At 52.9% G+C, this 13038-nt stretch overlaps 1 protein-coding gene across 1 annotated transcript in view; it reads left to right on the top strand.

Annotated features, from left to right (window-relative positions):
- Positions 1–7857: 7857 nt before the first annotated feature.
- The window catches only part of LOC127042466 (zinc finger protein 560-like), a 307892-nt gene continuing 302711 nt past the window's right edge, over positions 7858–13038 (top strand). The window contains exons 1-3 of the mRNA XM_050935892.1: positions 7858–7942; positions 11823–11902; positions 12596–12722. Coding sequence (XP_050791849.1) covers positions 11831–11902; positions 12596–12722 — 199 coding nt within the window. The 5' untranslated portion in view covers positions 7858–7942; positions 11823–11830. The remainder of the gene's footprint in view (positions 7943–11822; positions 11903–12595; positions 12723–13038) is intronic.

Here is a 13038-nt window from a genome sequence, read left to right as displayed (position 1 = left end):
CAGCATCTGACCATTCAAGGTCGGAGCTCACTGCCCAGGAGGAGTGCTTGGCTCTGGGGTTTCACTTCAGCCCAGTGTAGAGAGAGAGCCCTAACCATGGAGTTTGGCTCAAGAAGACCAAGTCTCCAATTTGTTAAGGGTGTTTTGAATTTCAATCCTGTGCTCCAAAGTGCTTGGTGTCAGTTGTAAACTTTAGGAGCATGCTCTCCACTCCATTTTCCAAATCATTCATGAAAATATAGAATAGTACCTGACACCGGACTGATCCCTGCCAGACCCACTAGGTTCACCCTCCCCGTTGGGCAGCTAAACATGGAGAAGGGCTCCTGGAGTCTTGGCTTTCAACCAGCTCTGCACCCACATTACACTGATTGCAGCTGGACTACATTTCCCTCGTTTGCTTCTGAGAATGTCCTATGGGACTGTGTCAAAAGCCTTAGTAACACCAAGCTAGATCCCATCTATTGTTTACACACCTCTACCAGGCCCAGAACCCTGCCAAAGAAGGAAAGAGGATTGGTCTGGAATGATTTGTTCTTGACAATTCCACGCTCACTAGTCATAAGAACCAAATCATCCTGTAGGTGCTGCTGACAAACTGAGTGTTTAAGAATGTATTGCAGGATCTCTCCAGCTATGGCAGTCAGGCTAGCTAGTCTGTAGTGTCCCAGAGGTCTTTTTGTTCCCCTTTGAAAGATAGGTCCTGTCTTGTTCATGGATGGGAAGATGTTCTTTTTCAGGGGTCTCAGACAAGAACTGGGGCACAACACCTGGTTTGTTAAGGCCACAAAAACGGAGGCAGGAACCTCTTCTCTGCTGCTGGCAAAGAACCACAGGTACCTAAAAGATAGGGACTCACATCTTTGAATGGGCTTTAAAAAGGCAGTGGTTAATAAGTTTGGCCCCGACCATTTCTTGTTTCCACAGACTAGACATTTTAGCAAACTTTAGAATTCCTTGGTGCTAAACACTGTGAAACTCCCCTTTCTCCTTCACAGAGGGCTTTAATACCCCTTATCTCAATTGGGCTCTAAACTGCCCATAGTTCGAGAACTGTTCCTGTTCCGATTGGACAGATGGGAGAAGGGAAGTGACCTACCCAAGGCTTACACAACAAGGCGATGGCAGAGCCAGAAAGAGAAGCAACCAGTTCTGACTCCTGTTCTAACAGATGAAAACACCCCAGAGCCCAGGAATCGAGATGGTGGGAAAATTTCATTCAAACCGTTTCTGTCCGAAAATCCCATTTAGACTAAACCAGTTTGTTTCTCAAAATCATAACAAGTGGGATGAAAGATCTTTGCAAAAATATTTTGTTGCAAAACAAAAGCATCTCCTCTTTGTCAGAGTGTGTTAAATTGTCTCCTCGCACACAAAGAGGAGACACTTACATCTCAACCATTAGATAAGATGCTTCAATCTGAGCTAAGTCGTTGCTACTATTAACAATTTCAAAATAAAAAAATACAAATAAAATAGACTATTTCAGCTAATCTATTATGTCATAATCTGGGAAACTTCATATTATGCACTACTTCTAGTGACACTCCCAAATGGATCCGCATCCTTCACCCACCATGAGGTAGGTAAGAGCGGATCATTATTATCCCTACTTGAAAGAGGGAGAAGCTCAGGCTGAGAAAGGAGAATTGACTTGTCTTAGGTCACACAGCCCGTCAGAGGCAGTGTTGGGAATAGGACCGAAGAGCCCTGATTTTCAAACAAACCATCGGATCTTGAATTTCAGACATTGAATGACCTGAATACTGTGCTCTCAGATGAGCTCCAGACCAACAACAGTGACAGTAATTATTCAGCAAGTATTTGAGGAGAACTGCAATGTTAGAGGGAATCATCAACTGCTCAGAGACAATTAATGCAGAGAAGCAGCAAAATTAATCAAAGATAGAACTGGTTCTGACTTATTTACTTGATCTTAAAAGAGAACAACAAGGACCTGAGTCTCCTCCCTGTCAATATCCCCCTGCTCAACCAATCAGGGTAGAGACGGAGGACGGGAGGCTGAGGGTTCTCACCACAGAGCCCAAAGGATGGCCCAGGTCACCGGTGGGATCACTGCCCGAGCACTATTTCAGTCCCACATTTTTGGGTGGACCTTCCATAGTGGGAGCTGCAGAGGACTTCCCTGCAACACACACACACACACACCTCCGTCCTGTTGTTGCGAAGGGAACAGGAGAAAGGACAAAAGAAGCAAGAGAAGAAGAGGAGGGAGGGATGGAGGAAGAGGTGAAACAAAAAGGACAAACCCTAATGTCCCCAGCGATTCTAAGGGACAAAATCCCAGGTGCGCAATAAAATTCTGCCTCCTTAAGCTCGTGTTTTCCATGCCTAGAATTCACTTGTCACCAGATAGATCAGACTGAACAGGTTTCAAACCTCCAGGAGGCTCTTACTTTCTAAACAGGGACGGCTGTTTTCTAGTAAAATCACTACAAGGGAAGGAGGAAACTCGAAAGAGGTTCCTCCTGGCGCTCACGTCCATGACCCCAAATAATCTCTCAGTCCTCAAAGAGAGACCTGGAGAAGGAAACGTGCTGAAGCAAAGCCACAGAGGTCTCTGAGGTTTCCCTGGCCCCTCGCCCCTGTCCTGCCTGGCTGATGTCAGCATCTCTCTGTGAGGTCACCACCTCCCCACCACCTTTGACCAATAGTCTGAGGTCCTGCAAAAGGCCTTTGTGATGTCACTGCCACACCCCTCCCTTGCTGGGCTAATGTCCTGCCCCTGGCCAGGCACTTTGGAGGTTTGAGCTACTCCCTGTGGATCACCCCACTCAAGGAGCGTTCGTTCTAGGCAGCAAGCCGGCTAGACAGGAAAACATCAGACGCTGCTCCCAATGCTACACTCAGTTTTTCAGAAATTAGTCGACTTCATGGTCAGAAGACACCATTAGAGCATCTAACCTGCATATCACAGGCCTCCTGTATGACATAACAGCTACTTTGGGGGCAAACACATTCCAGAAAAGCATCTAGTCTTCATTAAATGACATCAGGAGATGGTGAATCCACCACTTTCCTTGGTAGCTTGCTCCTGTGGTGAATCATCCTCGCTGTTGACTATTGTGCCTCAGTTGTAATATGAATTTGTCTCTTTTCACTTTCCAGCCATTGGGTCTTGTTATGCCTTTCTCTGCTCCATTCAAGAGCCCGTAAATACCCAATCTTTTCTCTCCATTAAGGCCCTTCAACATTTCAATGAAATCACCTTTCAATCTTCTTTTGATAAGCTAAACAGGTTGAGCTCTTTCAATAGCTCACTGGAAGGCATTTTTCTCCAGCCCTCAGAACATTTGGTGGCTCTTTGCTGCCCTAGCTCCAATTTCACAACATCTCTTTCAAATGAGGATACCAGAACTGGAGGCAGTATAAAGGTTGTATAAAGGTAAAATTAAATAGGTTGCAGAGGAGTTTTTTTTAATTTCGGCTTTTGTTGCTAAAAATTTTGTCTCTCTGCGGTGAGAAAAAACACTCCCCGAATGCCAAAATTTGAGCCATGAAAAGCGGCAGTGTGAACAGCGCATCATAGGTGGAGCTGTGCTCCCGGTGACAAAGCTCCTGCCCCTCATTGGAGGTAGTTTGGCTTTGTTGCCGGGGAAGCTCTCTCTCAGCGATAAGGACGGCCACACAGCGCACCTTACAATGGCATGGTTAGAGTGGCACAGCTGCACCGTGGTAAGGTGCGCGGTGTAGACACAGCCTCAGAGCTGGGGAAAGCCGACAGGCGCTGAGGAGCACAGGGTTCAGACAGAGACATCCGTTAGGAGAGGAACTATTCACAGGGATTCTCTATAGCCTAGTAAGGTGGAGAGGATGGAAGATGATAATGTACAGGTAGGTTCTGATGAGAAACAGTGAAATGAAAGAGTCTCCCTCAATTACATCATGTAATAGCAGACAGCTAAAATGGGACACATTTTAGAAGTGCTTAAATACAAACGCTAAACGTCTAAGTACTAAGACTGGTGAATTTGAGTGCCTGGTATTGAGTGACGATATTGATAGAATAGGCATCACAGAAACCCTTGCACCCCCTCCTGCACCCACATGGGGAGACTGACCTGTGTGCATGGAGCAGCTGTCATTGCTGCCCCCACTCCTCCCTGGAATGCTGCTCATCTGGGCACCCCTGGGGCTGTGGGATGTGGGGGCAAGAAGTGAGATCATCCGAGCTCCCTGCATCCAGGTCACTTTCCTCAGCCGGGCTGCATAGCGGGAGGGCAGAGAGCAGCAGCTTCTGATGCTCCCCTCACAGCACAGCCCACGTGGGAAAAGTGACCAGGACGCATGGAGCACATAGGGTTGCTCCTTACTCCCCTCAAACCTCTATGGACCCATGGAGGAGCATTGGGGCAGGGGAGAGCAGTGAGCACCTTTGTACTGCCACACGGTGCCCTTTGACCCCTGGAGCCCTGGGCGGCTATTGGGGGGCACCACCCCTAAGGCCGGCCAGGCTCCCCAGAACGAGCAGCAGAAAACACAGAGACTGGCCACACACTGAGCAGTGGTAGCTTGGGCGGCTCGTAATGGAGGCTCAGGGGGGAGGGGTGTCATAACATTTTTTCCCAGATTTGGACCTTAGCGTCCAAAATATGGGTGTTAGCATGAAAACCTCCAAGCTTAGTTACCAGCTTGGACCTGGTAAAGCTGCCACCAGCCAGGGATTTATACAGTGCCTGGCTCACTGTGGTCTCCCCAAAACCTTCCCCGGGGGACCCCCAGACTCAGATGCCTTGAGTCTCACAACAAAGGGGAATAAACCATTTCCCTTCCCCCTCCTCCCCTCCAGGTGTTCCCTCCCTGGGTTCCTGGAGAGATATACAGAAGCAAGCTCCGTGAATCTAAACAGAGGGACTCCCCCCTCCCTGTTTCCAGTCCTGGAAATAGAAGTACCAAGATAGCTAATCTCTCTTCCCCCTTACCCAGAGGGTATGCAAAGTCAGGCTAGTAAATCTAACTCAACGAGATTTTCCCCCTGACTTCTTCCTCCCACCAATTCCCTGGTGAGCTGCAGACTCAATTCCCTGGAGTCCCCACTAAAGAAAAAATCCAACAGGTCTTAAAAAGAAAGCTTTATATAAAAAGAAAGAAAAGGACATAAAAATGGTCTCTCTGTATTAAGGTGACAAATACAGGGTTATTTGCTTAAAAGAAAAAAATGAATAAACAGCCTTATCCAAAAAGAATACAATTTAAACATTCCAGCAACTACACACATGTAAATACAAAAAAAACCAATATAAACGTATTGTCTTATTATCTTTGTACTTACAACTTGGAAACAGAAGATTAGAAAGGCAGGAGATAGAAAAATCACTCTCATAGCCGAGACGCCACAGACACAAGACAAAGAACAAAGAACTAACACACAAACTTCCCTCCACCCAGATTTGAAAAAGTCTTGTTTCCTGATTGGTCCTCTGGTCAGGTGTTTTAGGTTACTGGTGTTACCCCTTTATAGGTAAAAGAACATTAACCCTTAGCTATCTGTTTATGACAAGGGGGCTCAGCCTCCCCAAACCTTGCACTGCCAAGGGGACAGTGGGGCCCATGATCAGGGGCCCAGGCCAAGTTAGGTCCCCCTGGAAAAGTCTCCCCTATGTCAGCCCCAGGGCTGGAGGAGCTCCCACTCCCTGCTACAGCCTGGGGGCTGCAGCAGGGGCACAGAGCTTCTCTGGTCTCAGGGCCACAGCGGGGCAGGGGTAAAGGAGTGATAGGGTGGGGCTGGTGGGGGAAGGGGCGGAACAGAAGTGACAGTGGATGGGGCCATGGGTGGAAGGGGGTAGAGCCACAGACAGAAGGTAGGGGCATGGTTCTGGTGCTGGGGCCCCCACACTTGTTCTCCCTTTCCCGGGGGTTTGGCATCACTAGCCCCGGCTTAGCGAGTAGGGTTCAGTGGTCCCCATAATGTGGGGTGCGACTCCTAGGGGGACACAGAGGAACATTCATGGGGGCACCTCAGGACCTGAGCCAGCCCACATAGAGGGCAGGGAGGGAGCACCACTCTGCCACAGCTCTTCCCCAACCCCACCCTCAGCCTGAGACTCTGGCTCCCAGCCCGGCGTCGACCCCTTTATCCCTGTCCGCACCCCTCACCCCAGCAAGCAACAGCCCCACTCCTCCCAGCCCCGGTTCTTGACCGTGGCTTCTGAGGGGCCACAGCCATGGCTAAGAGGGCACAATGTGAAATGTTTGGGGACCACTGGTTTAGGGTGACGTCCTCAATCACTTCTCTGCAGTCCAATAAAAGCTATTCCTCACTCACCTACCCCTCCATCAGGACGGACTAGGTATGTTCTGCTGCCCTTCACTCATACAGGAAGGAGAATAACATTTCATTCCACTCAATCCTAAAGTCATTTGTAACCCAAGACCATCCCAAACTGGTCATTTTGGGGAAGCGGCCCCATCATGCTGCATAGCTAGGCAGAGTAGGTGTGTCTATGCAAACACGGTCTGTTCCTGAAGTCTTTCCCCAGCTCCTCACTAGGTGAGAGAGGGGAGCTCATTCAGACCCAAAAATCCACTCGCTCTGTCTCCCCCACGCTCCGTGTCACACTCCACCCCACCCTCCTCTTTTGAAAAGCACATTGCAGCCACTTGAATGCTGGGATAGCTGCCCGTAATGCACCACTCCCAACAGCGCTGCAGATGTGGCCATGACAGAGTGCTGGTAGCTGTCAGTGTGTCCACACTGCAGCGCTTTCCCTAAACAGCTGTAGGAAGACAGCTTTAACTCCCAGCGCTGGACAGCTGCAAGTGTAGCCAAACCCTCTCTAAGCCGACCCCTTATGAGAACAGCAGGGACTAGCATGACTAGATGTCCCGATTTTTGGGTCTTTTTCTTATATAGGTGCCTATTAACCCCACCCCCATCCCAATTTTTCACATTTGCTGTGGGATCACCCTAGCAGGGGTTGCACACAGGGCTGCATTAACCTTCAGGTGCTGAGGTTTCTCTCTCTCCATTCCCAGAGCCTGTGATCAGGAAACAGACATCAGGGCTCCCAGGTGCTGCACAGACCATGACTGAGCTCAGACCCCATATTATGCAAGGTGCTGTACAAACCCTGGGCAACACTGAGACACCCAGGAGGTTCCCCTCAATTTCCCTGAGCCTCTGCTGCCCAACTTCTTCTGAATCCCTCTGGCTCACCCCCCCCCCACAAAAAACCCACCTTTCCAAACAGTCCTTCTTTCCTTGCCCACTGATTCTGGTTTCACACCCTGGGAACATCTCCTCTCTTTGTCTCTCCTCCTCCAGGTGAAGCAGAGATGGAGGCAACTTCAGCCACTGGAGTCAGCCTCAGCGAGCACTGCAGCCGGCCTCGGGGGAGGGGGGTGTTTGCAGACACAGGAAGGGAGCAGGGGGTGCTGGGAAAAAGGCGGCAGGAGAACAAAGCTCAGAGACCCAACATGGGGAAATTCCAGGGGGCGGGGCTCTGACACATCCCAGGTGGGCAGCTCCTGGGGGCGGGGCTCTGGCTCAGCTCGGGGTCAAGGCAGCTCCTGGGGGCGGGGCTCTGGCACAGCCCGGGGGCGGGGCAGCTCCTGGGGGCGGGCTCTGGCACAGCCCATGGGCAGGGCAGCTCCTGGGGGCGGGGCTCTGGCTCAGCTCAGGGGCGGGGCAGCTCCTGGGGGCGGGGTTCTGGCACAGCCCACGGGCAGGGCAGCTCCTGGGGGTGGGCCTCTGGCACAGCCTGGGGGCGGGGCAGCTCCTGGGGGCGGGGCTCTGGCACAGCCCATGGGCAGGGCAGCTCCTGGGGGCGCGGCTCTGGCACATTGTGACGCGGAGCCCGGGCTGAACAGCTGCTTCCTGGTTCTCTACGTGCTGCCAGCAGCGCTGGAGCTGCCTGAGCCGGAGCGGAGCCGCTGTTCTCAGCTGCAGCCAGGATCTGCCCCCAGCCCCGCTGGGATCCAGGTGGGGACAGAGACTGGGGCCCGGGGGTTCCCCTTGGTGTGGCTGGCGGGGGCGGGAAGGGAGAAGCCGGAACTGCAGGCGGGGGAAGGGCGGTGGGACATTGTGACCCGGAGCCCCCGGGGAATGAGAGGCGCTGGGGGGTAGGAAAGTGACTCTGCCCCAGGGAGCCTGGGAGAAGCCTTGAAGGCGCCTCGGCCCCAGTGGAGCTGCAGGAGGATCTGCCCGCCCGCCCCGCTGGGATGGGGGGGCCGGGGCCCGTCCGTCGTGTGGGGGGGAGAGGCGGACCCCGGACCAGGCGGGGAGGGCGGTGTATTAAATCCCTCCCCATAGCAATGTGCTACTCCCGGGCACTGCGCATACCCAGTAACAGCCGCTGAAGCCGCTGCCCTTCCCCCTGCCCGGAGCAGCCGTAACGTTCCGCTGGGGGCAGGGCTGGAGCGGGGCGGGGGAGTAACAGGGAGCGTGGGGGGGGGGGCGGGCGCAGAGCAGGAAATTGATGGGCGGGGGGGGTCAGGCAGCTGGAGGCAGGGTTCGTGGGGGGCTAAAGGGCACAATCCGGCCTGGGTGGAGGAGCAGGAGTTGAGCTCAGGGGGAGACGCTGGCAGAGCCCCCCCCTTTGGTGTGAGGGTGGAGGTGTCGAGGGGGGAGGAGAAGCCGGAGTTGCAGAGGGGGAGGTCACTGGGGTGGGGAGGGTAAGATCTGTCTCTGTGCAGCCAGGACATTCCCGGGGTGGGAGGGAGGTGAGTAAACTGGATCCTGTCCCTGTTTTTGCCACTTCCTCCCACACACACATTCTCTCAAGATTTCCCCTTTTCTCTCTCATTATCACACGTGGCTATAAAATCCAGGGAGATTCTTCTCCCTCCCCCCAATGATCAGCTCTCTAATTGCCTCTGATTTTCCCTTTTCTCTCCATACTTCTCAAATGTCAATTTAAAATCTCTCCGATGGGGGGTGGATTTTCCCACCCATTTTATCTGCAGTGATTTGTCCTTGTTTGGGTGGGAAATTGTTGCCCTGGGTCATTCCCCAGAACATGGCTCCCACTGGAGTGGGATGGGATGAGGTTCCCGTTCTCTGCCAGGGCAGGGAAGGGAAGGGAGGAGCACATCCCCCATGGAGACTGCCCAGACCCCATTTCCCAATTCCCCTGCGGCCCCCATCCATTGTCCAGGGAGCCTTCCAGCTCCCTCCCGCCCTTAAATCAGCTCCTCAAAGGGCTCTGAGCTGCTCACGTGAATGGTTGCCCCGTGGCCGGGGGGGACCATCACATTCTGTTTATGTATTGGACAGTCATATAAAATCCAGTCCAACAGTCCCCCTTTTCCACTAGTTATTTAATAGCAACATCAAATCCCCTCCGATCTTGGTGGTTTTCTCTCATGTTATCAAATGTCGTTTGTGACAGGGTTCTCTCTGCGTGTGTCAAAGATTGATATAAAATACCCCAAACATTTGCCCCACTTCTCTCTAGTTGTTTTATTTCTAATTGAATATGATGGGTTGTTTCCCAATGTGCTAAGATGCAGCCGCCTCTGGGGTGGATCCATGGTGGCCATTATTTGCTAGTGACAGCCCGTGGATCTTTCTTGCCCTCCAGGCCTTCCATTCTCCTGTTAAAGAAGCACTCCCCAGGCTCCCTCTGCCTGTGTGACTGGCTAGCAGGAGGTGGTGTTAACTTTCTAGCCACTTCTCACACTCTGTGAGGTAACACGTGCAGGGGCAGGGAAGGTGTCTGTGTGGGGAGATTGCAGCTGAAGGGGCATTGTGGTAGGGGGAGGCCTCTGGGTGGCTGGGCAGGGGGTACCCTAGTCAGGTTGGTGGGTTGTGGAGGTTTGGGGTTTTCGGGGGTGGTGGTTTTGATGTGCCCATCCCTGAGGCTATGGGTCCTGGAGGTGGGTATCGCTGGGGGCCTGGTGGCTGCAGAACAGTGGGGGTGGGTGTCTCTTGGGGAGGCGGGACAGAGGGTTAGAGGGAGCCTGGTTCTGTGCCAGGGGCTCTGTCTGTGCTTCTCCCGCTGGTTCCTGGTTTTGTTGCCATGCCCAGTGCACAGAGCTGGGGGAGGAGATCCCTGGCACTAGGTGAGGGCATGCCAGGGAAGCAGAATGGTGGGTCGCACTGTAAAGCATCAGGGGGTCACACTGGGCAGAGGAGGGGGTCCCAGGCAAATGTCAGGGTAGATCGTTCTGGAGGGTGGGGAAGTTCCTAGGCAGGCAGTGAGGGACTGAGTTCCCAGTGGGGGGGGGGTCCCTTGAGGGGGTCCCTTGCTGCTGGGGGCTGTTGGTGGGGGGAACCCTTTGGGATTCCCAACCTGGCAATCATGGTGTGGTGGGGGTTCTCTGGCCGGTGGGGCTTTGAGGGGTATCTGGGGTCCCTGGCCAGGGACTCTGGGGGCTGCGTCCCAGGGAATATCTGATGGGATCCTGGCTGGGGGGTGTCTGGGGCCCCTGGCTGGGGGGTCTGGGCTCTGGGTACTAGGGGGTGTCTGGGGGCTGCTGCTAACCATGATCCTTCTCTCTGGTCAACTTGTACCAGAGTCCTGGCTCCTAGTCACCAGGTCACCAAGTCCATTCCCCAGTCACGTGCCCTGTCACTGTGATAACTTTCTGTCCACTTAGCAAATACTGTTAGTGTGAATTCACAGAATTTACTTTTCTCCTCTTTTGAAAACTGCAGGAACTTTCGGTTCTGTTTGGAAAATTTTTGCCCCCAGTCCTTGTCCTAGATCTGCGGGGGTGAGGGAGGTGGGAAGGGAGTCAGCACTGCCACACGATGGTCTTTTCCACAGCGTTCTGAACTCATTCTTTCTGAAATCCGGTGTCATTGAGACCGTTGTTAATCCAGAGTCACTGTATGGAAAGACAAGGAGTGATTCCAGATGGACAGTGGGTCAAATGAGATCAGCCATTCGCCCTGTGAGGAGGGGCTCCCATTAGCTGCTCTCCCCAGAGAGCTAAAGGAGGGAAGCTGCTCATACACTCCGTCCCTCTCTGCTCAGGATATTGGGGTTCAGCTTCCTGGGTCAGATGCTGCAGCCTCCATTGTGATCTGGGAGACCAGGCTTGGCAGCTGCTGCTCCCCCAGTGGGGCTCTGTGCTGGGAAGTGACCTTAATTAAAGCTTCTTCTCTGCCCGGCCCAGGGGATGACTTTCTGCAGCTGGTCCTAGCCCCCTAGGGCAGTCCTGGGCCCTGTTACTACTAAATTCTGAGCCAGAGTCTCCAGGTAACTGAAAGACCTCAGGGAATGTCCTAGGGTCTGGCAAGAAAGTGACTCTGCACAAACAACACCACCTCATTTCTCCTCCCATTAGCGGTTGCCAGGAGGAAATCCAGCCATGGGAGAGCAAAGCCCCCAGGAATGGGACTGTCCCAGCCAGAGGGGCAGGGAGAGAGGACAGGGGAAGGAGAGGCTGAAAGGGGCAGTGGGAGAAATGAATGTGGGGGAGAGATTTCCAGCTCTCTAGTCCACCCAGACACATGTATTGCTGCATCCTGGGGCAGAACCACTTTCCAGTGAACAAAACAAGGATCAGACAGAGCAAAAGCCAGTTCCTGACTCCATATTCCCCCTGCTGGGGTGTGGCTGCCATGGGGTCAGTGTCTGAGGGAATCCCCCACAGTGACTCCTTTGGTTCTGCTCTTTTCTAGCCTTGTGTTCAGAGAAGGGGTGAGGGGAGAGAGAAGGGAGGTTAAAAATGTGTCTGTGGACTTAGCCTGGCAGGAGGGGCCAGGTCTAAATTGTAATAAACAGATTGAGCATTTCCCAGCATGACAGAATCTAGGGTGTCTGTCTGCAGGGAAAGGGCCTGGGGGAATTGTGATGTGAAATTAACTAAAACCGGTTCTGAAACACCCACAACTGCCCTTCTCCCCTAGACAGGCTGCAGAATGTTTTGCTCCAGCTCATCCCAGCCTGGCGTGGGACAGGGAAGAGAAATGGCTGCAGTGGAGTCAGTCCAGGTAGAGATTATCGGGGGGTTGCTGGTGGGTTCCTGCTGCAGGAAAGGGAGAGCAAATACACCAGAGGTGGGAAGGTTTGCAGAGTCTGGTTTGGAGGTTGGAGCGGGGCAGGAAATTCACAGCCTGGGGAAAGGAGGAGGCCAGGGTGTGGCAGACCTGCTGGGAGTTATTTACTAAGTGGCCTAGATTCTAGGAACAGACCCAGGAGGTTTGGAGGTGGAAATGCCCTAATTTGTGAAGAGAGAAAATAACCCACCTACATGGAGCTAGTCAAACTGACCAGACTCCTAGTGCTGGAGCATGACCTCATTAACCATCAGCTGCTGTGAGATATAAAGGGGACACCCATGAGTCAGGCTTATTGGAGCTGCCTCTCCCTTCATATCCCACTCCTCACAATGAGGAGGGTGTTGGGCATCCTACCAGCGAGTTCTCCCTGGACCCTGCTAGGGGCTCCATCTCCTGTATCAGTCAGTGGCTAGTAGGGGGGTGATGGATATGCTGGGAGAGATAAGGGGCTCTCTCTTCATCCCCTCACCCTGGCATTTGCTGGATACTCTGAGCCAGGTTGAGGTGGGACTCTCCTGACTATGATCCACCCAGAGCTTCCATTTGATTCACTCTTCTCTGCCACAAATAGTGGGGCTGTGAGTGGGGCAGCAAGTCCTTAGTGTTGGACTCTTACTCTTTCAGGGGCTGGTGACCTTCAAGGAGATGGCTATGTATTTCACCAGGGAAGAGTGGGCTCTGCTGGACCCCACTCAGAGAGCCCTCTACTGGGATGTCATGCAGGAGAACTATGAGACTGTGACCTCGCTGGGTAAGGGTTCCTGTCCCTTCTGTTCTTGGAAGGGGAAATGAAGAGTGAAGGTTCACGCCACCCCCACAATGCCATCTGTACCCTGTCCTGTTTCAGCATCACCCCAAATAGGCCAGTGACACACATAATACCAGAGACCCTCCTCTGCTGCAGAACACTTTGGGAACAGAGCACAGGAGCCGTATTGCACAGTGTCAAATATCTCCTGTTTGCTCAAGTGAAACTGGGGGTTAGGTCTGGCATAACTGTCCCATACCCCTAATCATTTTTGTTGCCCTTTTCTGAACCTTTTCCAATTCCAATATTTCTATTTTTG

This window comes from Gopherus flavomarginatus, unplaced genomic scaffold (assembly GCF_025201925.1).
Source record: "Gopherus flavomarginatus isolate rGopFla2 unplaced genomic scaffold, rGopFla2.mat.asm mat_scaffold_44_arrow_ctg1, whole genome shotgun sequence".
In the NCBI taxonomy this organism is placed as follows: Eukaryota; Metazoa; Chordata; order Testudines; family Testudinidae; genus Gopherus; species Gopherus flavomarginatus.
The sequence above is the reverse complement of the archived record's forward strand: the minus strand, read 5'-3'. Positions and strand labels throughout refer to the sequence as shown.